Source organism: Rhinatrema bivittatum, chromosome 8 (genome assembly GCF_901001135.1).
Source record: "Rhinatrema bivittatum chromosome 8, aRhiBiv1.1, whole genome shotgun sequence".
Taxonomy (NCBI): domain Eukaryota; kingdom Metazoa; phylum Chordata; class Amphibia; order Gymnophiona; family Rhinatrematidae; genus Rhinatrema; species Rhinatrema bivittatum.
This window is the reverse complement of record NC_042622.1, coordinates 262405844-262425171: the sequence shown is the minus strand read 5'-3', so window position 1 is coordinate 262425171 and position 19328 is coordinate 262405844. Positions and strand designations below refer to the sequence as shown.

At 47.2% G+C, this 19328-nt stretch overlaps 1 protein-coding gene across 1 annotated transcript in view; it reads right to left on the bottom strand.

The window, feature by feature from the left end:
* Nucleotides 1-19328, bottom strand: part of CCDC88B (coiled-coil domain containing 88B) — a 168770-nt gene that overhangs the window by 92385 nt on the left and 57057 nt on the right. Inside the window, exons 11-13 of the mRNA XM_029614802.1 lie at nt 6663-6809; nt 6394-6532; nt 5342-5538 (exon numbers count right to left, since the gene is read on the bottom strand). Coding sequence (XP_029470662.1) covers nt 5342-5538; nt 6394-6532; nt 6663-6809 — 483 coding nt within the window. The remainder of the gene's footprint in view (nt 1-5341; nt 5539-6393; nt 6533-6662; nt 6810-19328) is intronic.

Sequence of the window (19328 nt, the reverse complement as noted above, 5' to 3'; positions counted from 1 at the left end):
TCGGGTATGTGAGGGTGCTAGCATGTGTGAAGGGATTGTGTATGTGTGAGACAGAGCCTGTGTGAACGGGTGCGTGAGAGAGACATAGGTAGCCTGTGTGAGGATGTATGTGTGAGAGAGAAAAGGAGCTTGTGTGGGTGTGTATGCAAGAGAGAGGGCCCTGTATAAGGGGATGTGTGTGTGTGCGAGAGAGTGAGGGAGCCTATATGAGGGGATATGTGTGTGTGTGCGAGAGAGTGAGGGAGCCTGTGTGTGAGAGAGGGAGGGACAGAGGGAGCCTGTGTGAGGGGCAGTACTGAGAACGGGGTCAAACTCTGGGACTGGCAATAGAGTGGAAGGAGTTGAGCCTAGAGGTGGAGGGGAGAGATACTTGTAGGTGGAGGAGTTGGGGCCTGGGAGTGCAAAGTGGCCAGGGGAGTAGGGAGAGCGAGTGGAAGGGACACTCTTACAGTGAATTTCTAGGGAAAATTTGCTCAAAATAAAATTCTGCATCTGTAAGTAATAACTTTTTTCTGTATTAATTTAAAATATAATTACTTAGACTGTCATGTAAATTGTGTTATTTTGATCAATATAAAGTTTGCAGAATTTTAAGTTTTTGAGCGCAGAATTCCCCCAGGAGTGAAATCTGCTCATAAAAACAATAGAGGAGCTAAGCTTCATAGTAAATTTCAAAAAGCCAAACTTCCAGCCGTGCTAACACCAAGAGTTTGACACTTTGCTTGACATGGGGCAGAGGAAGGCATTTCTACCCATGCAAAGAACGGTAATCAACAAAACTGAAAGTTACAAATGGGCAAGTTGCATGACTATTTAGGAAGCTCTTAGGCCATATGGCCAGCTATGTCACTGCCCCCTGCTGCTGGTTCAGCACTCCCCAGCTGCTGACCATATGGTTCATGTAGGGACAGAACCCATTTCTGGAGCTTGGCTGCCCTTCCACGAGGGCCTGCATTAATCGCCCTATGTTAGTTAACTATCAGGCCAATACAGTACGGTGCGCTCAGCCGAGGGCACCATTTAGCATGCAATTGGCTGTGCGTTTTCAACGTGGTAGCGCATCGAAAACACACAGCCAACCCCCCAAAAAAACTATTTGCACTCATCACATGCAAATGCATGTTGATAAGGCTATTAGTTAGTCCCCGGGATATTAAAAGTAAAATGTGCAGCCAAGGGCAGGCGTTCATTTCTGAGCAACCCAGAAAAGTGTACAGTAAAGAAGAAAATACTGCTTTTCTGTGCACCCTCCGACTTAATATCTTAGCAATATTAAGTCGGAGGAACCAAAAATCTAAAAAATTAAAATGAAAAAAAGTTCCAAAAAAAAATCTTCCCGCTGGTCAGCTGTTAGCAAAACGGACGCTCAATTTTACCGGCGTCCATTTTCCTCGGCCAGGCTGTCAGCGGGTTTGGAAACAGATGCCGGTAAAATTGAGTCGGTTGTCCGGACCCGCTGACAGCCACCTCTACCGCTAATAAGGAGGCTCTAGGGATGAGCTATTGTCCCTAGTGCCTCCTTATTAGCGCAACCCTCGTTTAAATACTGAATCGTGCGCCCAGAGAGGTGGCTGGGCATGCGTCGGGAGAGTGTTTCTTTCTGTATTGGCATGTATCTCTGGACACACGAAAGCTTTCTTGAAGGGCTCTGCCCTGTTCAGAAGTAAATACATAAAGCTTTCCTTCAAGGAGAAACCAAAACACATTTAAAAAAACCCTCTGCCTCTGACTCACTATATAAGTCCCTGCCTCCAGGCGGAGCTATCCTTCTTAGTCTGTTGTAAAATAATCTCCAGCAACAGCTGCAGCCAGGCTACAGAAAGAGAAAAAAAAAAATCCCTTATTTTCCTTCTCTCTTTTTGGCATGATTCTCTGCCTGTACAAGGCTTAACACAGAAAGCTAACTCCTGACACTATATGTGCACTGGGAACGGTCAGGGGCTGGCCAGAGAACAGCCTCAGACTAGACTCTGGCTGTTTTCTTATAAGCTTTTTATGAATCACAGAAAAATGTAACAAAAGCATGTTGCATCCATCGGTCGCAGACGGTTGCGACCGCTCTGCCTCACCTCTCTTCTACCCTTTTCCTCCTGCCTTGGAAGGATGGCTGCCTCCGCTGCTGTTTGCCGAAATCCTCGGCATCTCTGAGCCAGCATGGGCATCTCCGTCCACCATGCTTCTTCCTGAAGGTCTCCTAGGGCACGTGCGCGCAAGCTGCCTACGTTTATGAATACGTCACGGCAGGTACCTCGGAGGTGGCCCCACCGCATGACGTCAGTACCTCCGGGTATTTAAACCTCCTCTCCAATTCAACGAGTTAGCAAGGACTTCGGTTTTGCTACTTCTAAGCTGCTCGCTTGGATTCCTCGCTACCCTCCGGGGTATCTCGCTCCTAAGGACGCTCTGGGTACCAGCTCCTCGGGGGCCTCTCGCTTCTATTCGCCCTCCGGGGTTTTGGCGGATTTCAGCTGATTACTTAAGGCCAATAGTCGCTTATCCAGGGTTTTACGCCTGTGCGCCACGTAGGAAATGATATAACCCGCAAGACCGCTTTAGCAGTATACCAAAATAGAACCGGATTTGCCGAGTGTTCGCTATTTAAGCGGACATAATCCGTCCAATTGGCCAAAAGGCAATCTTGAAATTGGGGATCATCCGCCAGATAGTATGGGAATCGCCAAATACGCTTGGGGGATTGACATGAAGAGAGTTGAATGTCCACCCAGATGGGAGCATGGTCAGATGTGATAATATCTCCTAGACATGCATCATTAATCTTGGAGAAAAGATGACTACTAACTAAAAAATAGTCTAAGCAGGACAAGGTGGCGTGCGCTTGAGAGAGATTTGTGAAATCCCTCTCCACAGGATGCAGAATGCGCCACGCACCCACTAAGTGAAGGGAGTGCTCCAGCTGTGCCCTTATTGGCACTCGCGTCTCGGGGAGAGGTCTGGGATTTGTCCAGCTGTAGGTCCCTAATGGCATTGAAATCCCCCCCCCCCCCCATAATAACAAAGTCGTCGAGATAGGGGAGGAGTAAACATTGAAGCTCTCTATAATAGCCAGGACTGTAATTATTAAGAGCATAGACATTGCATAGGACAATAGTAAGGTCATATACCTGTGTTACCAAAATAATATATCGCCCTTGGGAATCCTTGATTTATTTTTTTTAACGTTAAAGGTTTTTAACGTTAAAGGTTCTCTCGCACAAATCTCTGCACCAAATCTGCAGGGGTGGCAGTTTTATTCAATTGCTTATTGAATAAAACTGCCACCCCTGCAGATTTGGTAGAGGCCGAGGCAGAATAGACATCTCCCACCAAACTTCTACAAAGTTTCCCATGCTCCACGTCAGTAAGGTGGGTCTCCTGAAGAAATGCTCTATCAACCTGTTTCTTTCTTACGTGGTTAAGGATTTTGGACCGCTTAATAGGAGAGTTTATGCCACCCGCATTCCAGGATATTATTCGGGTACCATGGCTAGGAGCACTGTAAACTACAAAATTGTGACATAACCATGAGATTATATTCAGCAACGTAGGAACCCTCCCAGCAGAGGCCCCCACGTACCAGAAAAACACAGGGTCCCAGAGTTATACATACTCAAAGCTATTCCACACCAAGCAACACACAGTATGGTATAAAGAAAAACTACTGAGCAAACCCAAGCGCCCTTTCCCCCGCCCACTCCTCCCTTCCCTACACCCCAAAGCCCACATCCCTCCCAGCTTCCAAGACAACAAAACGAAGCCACTACCGTGCAAACAACCCCCATCCCCCCAATCCAGCCCCATCCACAACAGTTGAAATATCCACAGAAAGATAGGAGCACTATGTAACTCATGCCTGTTAGAATATGACAATAGACATTGCATATGAATCAGAACTAGAACATAGCATTATAAGTAGCCATAACATTAACCCCTCCTCTCCACCAATATGCACAGGAAAACATGCATCGACCCCAACAGTTCCACAGGCACCAGTGGAGAATGGCAAAAAAAGTGTAGTGAGGAAGTCCAAACCTCTCAAACCATCCATAAGACCGTGCTGCCAATCGGCTCATGAGAGTGGAATATGCCAAACTCGCGGAGCCACCTAGCCCTTATCTGAGTCCCCCACCACCGGACTCCTCGAGCCTGGGAGGGATTGAGAGCGCAAAAACCTGTGCACGTCCTCTGCCTCCGTGAACCACGGGACCCCTTCCAACGTGGTGACTCGAAGCCTTGCAGGGTAGACCAGGGTGGCCCGGAGGCCGTCTGCGATCAATTTAGAGCAGAGAGGGGCCAAAAGACGACGCTTTGCTGCCAGATTGGCCGAGAAATCCTGGAAAACCAGGATTTTATGGTTCTCATATTGCAGGGATTTACCGGCTCGAGTTGCCTGCAGGATTTTGCTTTTGTGGGCAAAGTTGAGGATTTTTGCGAAGACTACTCGGGGTCTGGTATCAGTCCCTCTTTTGGGCCCTAGGCAATGGGCTCGTTCGACATGCAGTGGGCCATGTGTGCTGGAAATACCCAGTTCTTTGCTGCGCCATCCTTCCAAGAAGGCAGACAGACCTCTCTCTTCCAAGGACTCGGCGAGCCCTAGAAAACGCAGGTTGGACCTCCTGGAACGGTTTTCGAGGTCCTCCAACCTCTCTGTGTGTTTTTCAAGCGTGGCTTTAAGAGCAGCGAGGTCGGACTCAGAAGCGTGGCAGCCATCTTGAAGGTCCGACACACACTGCTCTAGCTCCCAGAAATCGGGCTTCATAGCCTGCAAAAGCCGCGGTGAGTTCGGAAAGTTTGGTCGAGATGGTTTTAAGCTCCGGGCCCCAGTGTCGCCGATATCGCCTTAATCTCAGAAAGCGTCGCGGTAAAAGGTGGCGGCGGGAGGATCCGGCGCCATGATGGATGGCGCTTCCAGGATTCGGGGTCTTTCCTTTACTTTCTCTCTTTTTTCGTGAGACAGGAGGTCATCACTGCCGCCGCCCGGTGCACGGGTGTTAGGGTAGGGCAGGCTGCTGGTTTATGGTTCCAAAAAGCTGCTATTAGTCACCTGGATGAGGCTGGATTGCCAAGGCCGAACGCTGCAAGGGGTGAATTATGTCTTTCCCCTGAACTGCATCACGTGACCCCCCCCGGTTAAACCCTTTAAAAATGGACCCATTCGTAAGCTGTTTACTTTATAGGAATGACCCAATCCACTTAGGGATCTTTGGTCTTTGTTTTGAGATCCATTTTTTTTCTGTTTCCTCCGCTATTACCCACCACACACACACAAGCATACAAATGCGCAAGCGACCCCCAAACACAGCTAGATACTGGCAGCAGGTGGAAATGGACGGGTGTCAAATACCGATTTCCTGAGGGAGCGGTTCTCTTGCTCTAGGGCCTGGACTGCAACACTGGTGGTCTCTCCGTCTCGGCTCTCTAGCTTCTCCTGCAGTATCTGGGCCCTGAGCCTCAGCTCCTGGTTCTCCCGCTCCAGGTTCAGCAAGTGGCCAGAGAGGACTTCATGGACCTCAGAGCTCAAGGGCTTTAGCTCCTCAGGGTCTACAAAATGAAGGAGCAAGGAGGCAAGAACAGAGAGGAGCGAGGGGAAGGGTGGTTGAGGTAGGAAAAGGGTCAAAATGTTTATAAGATAGTGAAAGAAGCAGGGACAGGGTAGTGGAAGTAGGGAGATGGGGGGAAGGGGGGAAGGGGAAAGCGATAAGGGACAAGGACAGGTAGAAGGGAAGTATGAGGGAAACCTATTAATGTTTGTTCCTGAGTATTTTATTCTTACAAAGACATCACACATTTCAGCCTCTCCTATCCACAGCTGCTGAATGGATTCGCCCACCATTTCCCACATTAACCACCTACAAGTATCTGTGGCTGCAGTTCCAGCTCTCTCATCCAGTCCAGGTGAATGGACTCTCCCCGGTCTCTTATCCCACACCTACTGCCCTGCAGTGCTCCAGTTCCCCCAACAATGATAGACAGTGAATGGACACTACCAGCTTTTTTTAAAATCTAATATTCATTGCCTGTGGAATTTTCTGGCTCCAGTTCCTTCTTCCAGGAACTCTACCAGCTCTCTTATCTGACATTCACCACATATGAGTGTCTGTAATTCCAGATCCCTTCTTAGTGGTGAATGGATGCTCCCAGAGCTCTTATCCTACATTTGCCACCTGAAGGTCTCTCTGGCTCCTCTCCCCCCCTTCCAGTCATGCTCTCTCAGCATTTTTCTCTCACACTTAATCCCTGTGCGTATCCATGGATCCAACTCTCCCTCCCAATCCTGGTGAATGGACTCCACAGTTCTCTTACTCCAGAATGACCACCTGTGTGTATGTTCTCTCTCTAGCTCCCCCTCCTATTCACGGTGAATATATTTTCTCAATTGTTTTATCCCATACTCACCACCTACAGGAATTTCTGGCTCCAGCTCCTCCTCCCAGTCATGGTGAATGGACTCGCCTAGGCTTTGCTTTAGTTCCACCTCCAGCGTAAGGTTCTCACGGAGAAGCTCTTCCACCTTCAGCCTATCTGAATCCCGCTCCTGGAGAGCCCCCAAAAGGCACACCATTAACAATCTCATTCATGACTTCTCCTGCCCCAATGCTACTAACAAAGCATCCCTCAAGCACTGCATCCTGAAAGCAAATGGGTTAAGAGCAGGGATCTCTCACCAGCTCCAGGTCACACAGACGAGATCTAAGGAAGATGTTCTCTTTCTCCATCTCATGGAGTTTGTCACATCGGGAGCGGGCAGCCTCCAGTTGCTCCTCCAGCACAAGCTTGGTCTCCAGCAAGGCCTGTGAGTATTCCTTCTCCTCCTATGTAGAAGAGAGAAAGAGAAAGAGAGAGAGATAAAAAAAGAGATGATGTTACTATAGATGATATGCATGCACCCCTCCTCCTGGTGACAGCAGAACTGAGAGAAAAAGGAGGTGTTAATACAGACAGCCTGCAAGTATTCCCTCTCTTTCTAGGAAGAAAAGAGCAAAGAAAAAGAGTTGATACTACTGACAGCCTGTGAGTACTCCTCCTCCTCCTGGGAGGAGAACAGAGAGAGATGAGATATTACCACAGATGGTCTGCAAGTATTCTCTCTCCTGAGCAGAGAGAGAGAGAGAGAGAGGAGTTGTTACTATAGATGGCCTTACAGTACTCCCTCTCCTTCTGGGGAGAAGAGCGCAGATAGAGAGGAGGCGTTACTACAAATGGTGTGCAAGTCCGCCCTCTCCTCATAAGGAGAAGAGAGCAAAGGGAGATGACGTGTTACTGCAGACAGTCTGCAAATATTTTCTCTGTTCATGCAGAGAAGAGAGCAGAGGGAAAGGAGATGTTACTACAGATGGTCTACAAGTACTCTTTGTCCTAATGGATAGATGAGAGGCATAGAGATAGAAGATGATACTATAGATGCCATATAAGTATGCCCTCTCCTAATGGGGAGATTGAGACTTCCAGTTATGCTTTGAGCTGAGCGGTTTACTTAATAGCTGATTTAGCTTATCCTTACATTTGTTGGTGCCACAGCAAGTCTACTTTTTGATGGCTAAAGAAGTGGACGAGAGATCCATCCCTGCATTATGCTCTGAACAGAGAACTAAAGCAAAAAAAGTAGTAAAAAAGTAGAATTATGAGAGGGCTACTCGCATAGAGGACCATGTTGTATCTCCTGGGCTGGCCTGGGCGGCGAATCCCCGGGCCGGTCTTCATCGTGAATCTGCCGCTGCGCTAACATGATTGTTGTGAGCAAACTCAGTATAAGGGAGCAATCTGGCCCAATCATTCTGGTGAGCAGAGAGAAAACATCTAAGGAACCGCTCAAAATCTTGGTTGGTATTAAACTCTAGAATTTGTTGCCAGAGGATGTGGTTAGTGCAGTTAGTGTAGCTGGGTTTAAAAAAGGATTGGATAAGTTCTTGGAGGAGAAGTCCATTACCTGCTATTAATTAAGTTGACTTAGAAAATAGCCACTGCTATTACTAGCAACAGTAACATGGAATAGACTTAGTTTTTGGGTACTTGCCAGGTACTTATGGCCTGGATTAGCCACTGTTGGAAACAGGATGCTGGGCTTGATGGTGTTACCTTGGCCAATGGCGTCGGGGTTCCATCCCCGATATCGACTGCCCAGTCCCGCACTAACTGGGGCGTTGCCGTCCCGAAGGGCCTCAGGCTTTAATCCCCGTCTGCGACGCGAGGACGTGCCAAATGAGGAGTTCTTCCTCTAGTGACGTCGGGGGTCCCCCCCCCCCCCCCGACGCCGGCAGCCAATCCCCGCGCGATCGGGGATCTGGACACGCCCCTCTGACATCAGACGCCGACCGGGGTCAGTTTGTGCGGGAGATTGGCTTCTTATTCAGAGCCTTCTCCCATGCTCACTGCTTCGGCCACTTCAGTTTCTGCTGTTGTATTGCTGCTTGAGTTTTTCCTGGAGTCTTCTGCCTGCCCTGATCTTGGACTGCCTTACGGATTACCCTGCTGTGCTGCCTGCCCTGATCTTGGACTGCCTTACGGATTACCCTGCTGGGCTGCCTGCCCTGATCCTGGACTGCCTCACGGTTTACCCTGCTGTGCTGCCTGCCCTGACTTGGGACTGTCTTGGGCTCTACTGTCTACATTCCGGTCCGGAGAACACGCCCGCACGAGGTAAGTGCACTTCGATCTGGTTCCACGTTCTCACAGTAACAGTTGGCCGAAGCCATGGATCCAGTCAATTTATCTGCGCTACAGGCCATTCCCGGATTGGCTACCCGAATTCAACAACAACAGGGGGTCCTCGATCAAGTAACGGGGGTTTTGGATCGTCTGGTAGCTCGTATGGATGCGTTAGCCCATACTCCTGTAGTACCCCAAAACAGTACTACGATAACTCCCAACCCCGTCAGGGTACCTCCTCCGCCTCGATTCAACGGAACTGCTACATTGTGTAGACGATTTATTAATCAATGCCGAATGCATTTTTCTCTACAACCAGCTTCTTTCCCTGATGATAAAACAAAGACTACCTTTATTCTTTCTTTGTTGGAGGGACCAGCATTAGCATGGGCCTCTCCCTTGTGGGAAAGAGACGATCCTATTCTCACTAACTTGGATCGGTTCTTAAAAGAATTTCGGCTCATTTTTGACGAACCAGGACGTTCTATCTCCGCCGCAAACGATTTGCTTCAGATTAAACAAGGCTCACGATCTGTGGGGGAGTACGCTATCCAATTTCGGACCTTAGCAGCAGAACTCGCCTGGGGAGAGGATAGCTTACTGGCTATCTTTCGACAAGGTCTTGCAGAAAATATAAAGGATGAACTCGCTGGCAGAGATCCGCCGGAGACCTTAGAGGGATTAATTCGGCTCGCCATCCGTCTGGATCTTCGTTTTCAGGAAAGGACACGAGAGCGAGCCACCTCTCGAAGGATTTTTCGTCTGGCTCCCAATTTTCAGCAACCTCTGTCTGTCCCACAGGCAGCAGAAGCATCAGGGAGCGCCGAAGAACCTATGCAAATTGACAGGTTTCGCTTAACTCCGGAGGAACGACATCGAAGGCGAGTAAAGAATCTCTGTCTGTATTGTGCTGGTCCTGGTCATTTCATTAATAAATGTCCCAACAAGTCGGGAAACTTCCGGACCTAGGACAGGTGGGAGAGGCCTCCCTGGGTCCCGGCATTTCCTCTCCTCAATTATTACTTCCTGTAACCATCTGGCTGAAGGAGGGAGCGGTCCCATTTCATGCTTTCATAGATTCAGGGGCGGCAGGCAACTTCATTCAGGAAGAATTGGTCAAAACATTTCAGATTCCGGTAGAACCTTTAACCACTCTATCAGTTACGTCAGTTTCCGGGCATTCTGTGGGAATGCGAATATGCTACATCACCAAGCCCATACTTTTTCAGACTGGAATTCTTCACCAAGAACGCATTCAGCTTTATGTTCTACCATCCTTGGTTAATCAAGTAATTTTGGGCTTACCCTGGCTAAGGATTCATCAACCTCATTTAGACTGGGCCTCTTTATAACTCACTGCCTGGAGTCCATCCTGTTTTCAGAATTGTTTACAATTGGTTCCAAAGACGGTAATCCAGACCACACAACTCTCCTCTAGCATTCCGGCTCCCTATCGGGACTTTGAGGACATCTTCAGTAAACAACAAGCAGAGTCATTACCACCTCATCGACCGTATGATTGCGCCATAGATCTTCTTCCAGGGAAGGTTCCGCCCAGAGGAAGGATTTATACTTTATCTGAGCCTGAATCCTCAGCTTTACAACAGTACATCAAAGAGAACTTAGCACGGGGTTTTATCCGACCCTCAACATCTCCCGCAGGGGCGGGCTTCTTTTTCGTCAAAAAGAAGGACGGGTCCTTGAGACCCTGTATCGACTACCGGGGACTTAACAGCATCACCAAGAAGAATAGGTATCCCATCCCCCTCATTTCAGAATTATTTGATCGGATCAAAGGAGCTCAAATTTTTTCAAAATTAGATTTAAGAGGGTCTTACAATCTGATAAGAATTCGAAAGGGGGATGAATGGAAAACGGCGTTTAATACGCATAACGGACACTATGAATATCGGGTCATGCCGTTTGGCCTTTGCAATGCTCCCGCAGTCTTTCAAGATATGATCAATGACATTTTTCGCGATATCCTTTACTCTCATGTCATTGTATGCCTAGACGACATTTTGATTTTTTCAGATACTCGCAACAGCATCAGCGTCACGTCCGACAAGTTCTACAACGTCTCCGTGAGTACAAATTGTTCGCCAAATTGGAAAAATGTGTTTTTCACCAAAACAAATTATCATTTCTCGGGTATATTATTTCCAACAGAGGATTGTCCATGGATCCAGCCAAGCTCAAAGCCATTCTGCAGTGGCCTCAACCAGTGGGCTTGAAAGCCTTACAAAGGTTTCTGGGGTTTGCGAATTATTATAGGCAATTTATTCCAAATTTTTCCTCCCTAGTAGCCCCCCTTACAGTTCTTACCAAGAAAGGTGCTCCTATACAGAAATGGCCGGAGGAGGCTCTCAAAGCCTTTTCACAACTAAAGAAGGAGTTCACCAAGGACTTATGTCTCCGACGTCCCGATTCCACTAAACCTTTTATTCTCGAGGTAGACGCTTCCGCTGTGGGTGTGGGAGCAGTTCTTCTTCAGAAAAATGACGAGGACCACTTGGTGACTTGTGCTTTCTTTTCCCTGAAATTTTCCCCGGCGGAGAAAAATTACATGATTGGTGATCGGGAACTCTTAGCAGTTAAGCTGGCCTTGGAGGAATGGCGTCATCTCTTAGAAGGCACCCGTCATACGATTACTATCTACACGGATCATAAAAATCTGGAATACCTGGCCAAGGCCCAGCGGTTGAATCCCCGGCAAGCTCGGTGGGCACTTTTTTTTTTAGCCGGTTCAATTTTATGCTGCATTTCCGACCTGCGCAGAAGAATGTACGAGCAGACGCTCTCTCTAGAAGTTTTGATCTGGATGACACCCCGGATCCTCCTCGATACATAATAGATCCGGCTCACATTCAGCTGGCAGCTACATTCACAGTTCCTATTGAGAAAACAGTTGTTCCGAAACGCTTATGATTAAAGGTTCTCCGTTGGTCCCACGATGCACAGGTAGCAGGCCACGCCGGAGTTTCTCGTACCAAGGAGTTAGTTTCCAGACACTACTGGTGGCCACGGTGGGAGACAGATGTTAAGAAGTATGTGGATTCCTGTCCAGTATGTGCAGCGCAAAAGACCCCTCGACGGCAGCCCCTGGGACTCTTACAACCCCTGCCTATTCCTAATTCCCCTTGGACTCATATTGCAACCAATTTTGTCACGGATCTGCCGCCTTCAGAGGGTAATACGGTCATTTGGGTGGTTGTGGATCGTTTTTCCAGGATGGCGCATTTCATTCCTTTACCTGGATTACCTTCTGCATCCGAATTAGCCCATCTCTTCCTGCATCACATTTTTCGTCTGCACGGTCTACCCATCAGTATTGTGTCCAATAGAGGGGTACAGTTTACAGCCCAATTCTGGACGGAGTTCTGCAAACGTCTCCAAATTAAACTCAAATTCTCTTCTGCTTATCACCCTCAGTCTAATGGACTCACCGAAAGGACAAATAAATCTTTAAAGACCTTTTTGTGAGCTTATGTCAATCAGCAACAAGATGATTGGGCTTCCCTTCTGGTCTGGGCAGAGTTTTGTCACAATAATCATGTGAGTCATGCTACTGGGAAGTCCCCTTTTTTCGTAGTTTTTGGGAAACATCCACATCTTCCCCTGCCTCTTACCAGCACCTTGAATTGTCATGCGGTTAATTCAACCATGGCTTCTATGACCCGATTGTGGACAGAAACACGGGCCTTACTAGTGAAGAACACGCTCAAAATGAAAGCTTAGGCAGATAAGAGTCGGTGTCCTGCTCCTCAACTCCGACAGGGAGATCTTGTCTGGTTGAGTACGCGCAATCTCCGCTTACGTTTACCCTCAGCTAAATTTGCTCCTCGCTTCGTTGGTCCCTTCGCTATCCAGAAGCAGATCAATGCAGTCACCTATAGACTGCATTTACCATCCTCCTTGCGGATTCACAATGCCTTCCATATATCGTTACTTAAACCTGCCATTTTGACTTGGCCCAACAGAAGACGGAAGGCTAATACACACATCATACAAGACGATGATCAATTTGAAGTGGAAGAGATCTTGGATTCCAGAAGAGTTAAGGGGCAACTTCAATATCTAATCTCTTGGAAAATCTTTGGTCCAGAGGAAAACACATGGGAACCCTCTTTTAATGTGCAAGCTCCTCGGTTACTTAAGAGGTTTCATCACCAATTTCCTCGTAAGCCTAGACCTAAAGAGAGGAGGGGCGGGTCTTGCAGGGGGGGTACTGTTACCTTGGCCAATGGCGTCGGGGTTCCATCCCCGATATCGACTGCCCGGTCCCGCGCTAACCGGGGCGTTGTCATCCCGAAGGGCCTCAGGCTTTCCTCCCCGTCGGCGACGCGAGGACGTGCCAAATGAGTTCTTCCTCTAGTGACGCCAGCAGCCAATCCCCGTGCGATCGGGGGTCTGGACACGCCCCTCTGACGTCAGACGCCGACCGGGGTCAGTTTGTGCGGGAGATTGGCTTCTTATTCAGAGCCTTCTCCCACGCTCACTGCTTCGGCCACTTCAGTTTCTGCTGTTGTATTGCTGCTTGAGTTTTTCCTGGAGTCTTCTGCCTACCTGATCTTGGACTGCCTTGCGGATTACCCTGCTGTGCTGCCTGCCCTGATCTTGGACTGCCTTTCGGTTTACCCTGCTGTGCTGCCTGCCCTGATCTTGGACTGCCTTACGGATTACCCTGCTGTGCTGCCTGCCCTGATCCTGGACTGCCTCACGGTTTACCCTGCTGTGCTGCCTGCCCTGACTTGGGACTGTCTTGGGCTCTACTGTCTACATTCCGGTCCGGAGAACACGCCCGCACGAGGTAAGCGCACTTCGATCTGGTTCCACGTTCTCACAGTAACAGATGGACCCTTGGTCTGACCCAGTATAGGCTTGTTCTTATGTCCTCTCTGTAAGGCTATTTGTCTGGGAATGGTATTTTGATGAAAAATGAAAACTGATACCCAAATCTTTACAAAAGGCCCTTCACAATCTGACAATGAATTGAAGTCCTCGATCTGATATTTTAGTGGTAGAGATTTTATACAATGGACCACTTCCCTAATAAAATGATGGCCAGTGGAAGGGTCAAAGGCAGCTTAGACATGGAGATGAACTGCGCCATTCTTGAAAAATAGTCCACTATCACCAAGATGGCAATACAATTAGTAGAAATCAGAAGATCCATGGCTAATCTGTGGAGAGGAGAGACCATGGTAAAGAAGGAATTGGGAGCAGGTGCAATTCACCTTTGGGTTTAGCACAAGGAACCTTGGTTCTAGCACATACTGGATAGGCCAAGACATAAGTCCTCCAACCCTTGCTCAGGGAAGGCCAACAAAAAACCCTGGAAATCAATTAAAAAGCTTTCTTAATCTCTAGATATCTGGATAGTTTGGAATCATGCCTCCCCATTTAAAAACATCTGGGCAGCAAGCATCTACAACAAAAGTACATCCAATAGGAACTCCTCCAGAAGATTCCTCGATGGAAGATTCCAGGTTAATTTTCTCCATCAGATCACTCTTGACTATTTGTAACGATTCTGGAGGCTTGTATGATGGGGTCTTTATTGCAAGGTTCTGGGGTCTCCTCAGAGGAAAACTGTCAGAACAATATATCAGCCTTAACATTCTTTGAGACAGGAGATAATGAACTGAAAACGAGCAAAGACCTTGGCCCACCAAGCTTTCTGGGGTTCAGACGTTTTGCAGCTTCAGTATAAAGTAAATCTTTGTGATCTGTAAGGATTGTAATCAGAAAGGTGGCTCCTTCAAACAGGTGTCTCCACTTTTCCACTTAAATGTGAGGAGTTCTCCGTTTCCCATATCATAGCTGCATTTCGCAGGAGAGAACGTTTGGGAAAAGTAATCACATGGGTGCAGCTGAGACTCTGGATCAGGTGTTTGCGACAAGACTGTACCTGCACCAACTCTGGAGGCATGTACTTCTAAGATGAAAGGCTTGGCTGGATCAGGGTGAAGGAGGATTTGAGCGGATACAAAGAATTGCTTCAGTTATTCAAACGCCTGCTGAGCTTGAGGGTTCCAAGAATTCTTTGGCTTTCCTTTATGTGTAAAGGCAGTATGTGGAGCCATTACCTTGGGGAAGTTTTGAATGAAACATAGATAATAGTTAGCAAAGCCCAGAAAACACTGAAGCATCTCGAGGCCCAAAGATACTGGCCAATTAAGTACTGCAGCTACCTTATCCAGGTCCATCTCAAGCCCTTGAGCCGAGATTACATACCCCAAGAAGTGGTCTTGCATAAACACACATTTCTCAAACTTGGCGTAAAGCTGGTACTGGCGAAGATAAGAGAGAACCTTTATTACATGCAGCCTACGAGTGGCCAGGACTGGGAAGAAAATCAAGACATCATCAAGGTAGACCACTATGTATTGAGAGTGGAGGTCTTGAAAAACATCATTGACAAAGGTTTGGAATACAGCAGGAGCATTGCAAAGTCCAAAGGGCATGACTGTATACTCGTAATTAGTGAATTGGATGCCCGATCGTTCCCGCTTTCGGGTTTGTCTGGCCGCGGGAAAATCTCGTTTTCCCGCGGATCGATTTTTTTTTTTTCGTGAAAAATCGGGTTTTGGCTTAGTGTGCGCTAACGGGAGTTAGCGCGCACTAACAAAAAATAGCAAAAAGTAACAAAAATAAACTGTTTTTTGTTAGTGCGCGCTAACGGGAATTAGCACGCACTAACCTGAAAAACGATTTTCACGAAAATTCGGGGAAAAAAGTGTTCGTTTCTTATTTTAACCGATATATAACAAATTAAGAAATATCGTACAATATTTCAATTCGTTATAAAAATGATTCACATCCCTACTCGTAATGCCCATCTCTGGTATTCAGATCTGACACTTATCACTGTCAGATCTGAACAAGGATGTAAGCTCCCTGCAAGTCCACTTGTTCAGAGATTAACGGCAGGGGATAATGATCTTTAACTGTGACCTTATTGAGGCCCTGGTAATCAATACAGTAACCCGAGTACATTGGATTGTGTGGGATATAAATCCAGTAAATAAATAAATACATACAGGGCCTAAGGGATCCAGCCATAGAAACATAGAAATGACAGCAAAAAAGGATCAAATGGTCCATCCAGTCTTCTCAGCAAGTTTCCTAAAGTAGTACGTGCTGCTCCGTGCAGTTATTCCCTAGCCTTATGATAACCCATAAAAATTGCAGCTAGCAACATTTTTTTTTACTGGGTGATGAGCTTTCTTGAAAATTCAGACTGTTTTGCTTATGGACTTGGCCGTAGAAACAGTCCTGTGCTTTTTCCCTTATATCTGCATATCAGCACCCAGAACACAGAAGTCGAAGCCCTCTTGGTTGCTGTCTGAATCCAATTCCCCTTTTCCTCCTGCCGTCGAAGGAAGGCGTAATGTTGAAGTTGCATTAAAAACATCAAGGCTAAATGGTTAAGAATAGTAATCTCGTGTCCCATAGTGCATGATTTTTGGAGAGAAATTCAAGCTCTATGCTCAAGTTGTTATGAACATACTGTACCAGACGACCCTCACTTATGGCTGTTTGGGAAGATCCAAAATGCACAGATGAGACTCTCAAAAGCACAACGGAGATTTCTTGACATAGCTGCTGTTCAAGCCAAACAAACTATCTTAACAGTCTGGCTTTCAGCAGAAGCCCCGGTGTATCAACAGAGGTTAAACAAGATGATTAAAACTGGCTAGGGGTGGGAGAGGGGAGGAGAAGGGGCTTTAAGGGGACTGTTCTCTTTGCCATCTTTGGTAGTTTGGTTTTGTTAAAAGAGGCCAGGGGGATGAGGGATTTGGGAATCCTTTGGCAAACAGTTGGAGATTTTGGCTGGGAGGGTCTCCACTGTGGTCTATTAAAATGTTGGTTTTTCACTGTGTTTAAACTTTTAGTAAATCTCTAATTCAGTCACTACTGTGATAACCTGGAATGTCTGTGGTATTAATTCACCGGTTAAGAGGAGGAAGATTTTATCATTGTTGAAAAGAAGGAGGGCTCAAGTGGCTTTCCTGCAAGAGACACACCTGACTGATCTGGAGCATGCTAAATTGGGGCGTCTATGGGGGGGAGACATTTATTATGCATCCGCTTCCACGAAATCGGCGGGGGTGGCAATTCTTATTCAGCGCTCGCTAGCATATACTTTATGTAATGAAATTAAAGATCCGTTGGGACGGTACCTCATTTTGGTAGTGGAAATTGCGAATACAAAAGTAATTTTTTGTAATGTGTATGCGCACAATAATTATACGCCCAGCTTTTACAAAGAGTTGCATAAGCACATGATCCCCTATTTGGGGGATTTTCTGATAGTAGGCGGAGATTTTAATGCAATCCGGGACCCCATCTTGGATAGGTCCCCGCCACTAAAACAACGCCTGGATCCAGGCAGAGGCCCATCATTTTTAGAATCCTCTTTACAATTGATGGATACATGGAGAGTCTTTCACCCGGGCGAAAAAGACTTCACCCACATATCGAGAGCGCACGGGACTCTAACCAGGATTGACTATTTTCTGACAAGTGTGCATGGCTGTGCGAAGATTCGGGGTATTGAAATAGCTGATATTGTGATTTCGGACCATGCCCTGGTGAAGTTAGAGGTCGAATTAAATCCTTTTGCGCCAAATTCTACTCACTGGAAGTTTCCCTTTTTTTTGGAGGCCGATGAGAAGTTCCGAGAGCTTTTACTAAATAGTTGGGCAGATTATGCGGAATTTAATGAGGAAAAGACTACTTCCCCGGCTCTCTACTGGTATACGGCTAAGGCAGTATTAAGAGGGAATATCATCTCCTATATGTCGCACAGGAAAAAAGTCATGGCACATCAACTCCTGTCTTTGACCGCACAGCTTAAGCGGGCACGCATTCGTTTACTTCGCTATAATACTGCAGAAAACAGAGCGTACTATCACACAACTCAGGGAGAACTAAATACCTTATTACATCAAAAAGCGCGTAAAAGTATTCTGTTCTATCAACATAAGCTGTATCAGCACAGCAATAAAGCTGGGCGGTTAATGACTAATCTAGTAAAGTCGGCACGGGGCTCGCGACATATACCTGCTATACGATCACGGGCGGGGCTCTTGCTCACAGAGCGTAAAGACATACTGCAACGTTTTCGGGATTTTTTTAGGGACTTGTATGCAGCCGAGAGATGGAGTGGAGAGGCGTGTGAAAAATTTTGCTCTCAATTTCAGTTCCCGCGGTTAACAGTGGAACAAAAAATCTTTTTAAACAGGCCTGTTTCGGAGGACGAAGTACGAGGGGCCATTCAGTTCGCGAAAAAGCTCAAGGCACCAGGGCCAGATGGCTATGGGGCGGAATTTTATAAATGTTTAATAGAACAGGTAACTGGACCGCTGACACGTGCTTATGAAGCCATGTTGGCAACGAGTTCTTTTCCAAAAAATGAAAATCGCGCGCATATCACGCTTATTCCCAAACCGGGGAAAGACCCGTTGGATCCTGAATCTTATCGGCCGATCTCCTTGTTAAATTTCGATCAAAAGATATTTGCCAAGGTAATGGCGGATAGGTTGGCAACCGTGATTCCTTTTTTGATTGGGGAAGATCAAGTAGGTTTTGTGCGGCGACGTTATGCGCTTGCTAATATTCGAAAAATCCTAGCAGCTATGTCCATGTGTCAATGCTCGGGCACACCCTTTTTGGCAATAAGCTTTGACGCAGAGAAAGCCTTTGATAGGGTGGAGTGGCCTTATTTATTTCATGTACTGGAGTTGATGGGATTTGAAGGTTTCTTTGTCCAGGCGATACAGTTATTATATACCAGTCCGGAGGCGATCATTTTGGCGAATGGGTCACAATCGGAAGTATTTTCAGTCTCTCGAGGCACACGACAGGGATGTCCGCTGTCCCCGTTATTATTCATATTGCAATTAGAGCCGTTATTGTTAGCAATACAGCTCACAAAGGAGATAAGAGGGGTGCGTTTTAACTTGTCCCTTTTTAAGTATGCAGCGTTTGCTGATGATATGCTGGTTTTTTTAACGGAACCGCGTGAGTCCTTGCGGAGGCTCTTACAACTTATTCGGACTTTTGGGGCATTTTCCGGGTTGCGGCTGAATATGAGTAAATCTAAGGCTTTGGCCGGCGAGGTTTCGTTGCAACAACAGTGGATGGGAGACTTTCCTCTGCAATGGGCATTGGACTCTTTTAAATACCTCGGAATACATATTCCCAGGGATCTCACAAAGTTGTATAATTTAAATGTGCCTCCATTGATGCAACACACCAGTGAACGACTGAAAGCCTGGATGGACCTACCCCTTTCATTAGGAGGCAGAGTGCAGTTGTTTAAGATGGTGATTTTGCCTAAATGGCTTTATCTGTTCCAAAATCTGCCTATTATCTTGCGTCGGGCAGACCTGGCCCAGTTGGACAAGTTACAGAGGCGGTTTTACTGGAAGGGGGGGAAAGCGCGCATCCCGCTGGAGTGGATGCGCAGCCCCTGGGGGAAGGGAGGACTGGGAGTTCCAGATCTGGCATCATATAATTTGGCCGGGAATCTCCGCTTAGTTAAAGACTGGATCATGGGCACATCCACATATTCACCGCTGCGGGTGGATCAGGCCTGGGCTCACCCGTATGGGCTACTAGCTGTGTTACAGGCCTCTCCTGCCAGCTTAAATACTTACTTAGTTTCTAGTGTGCTG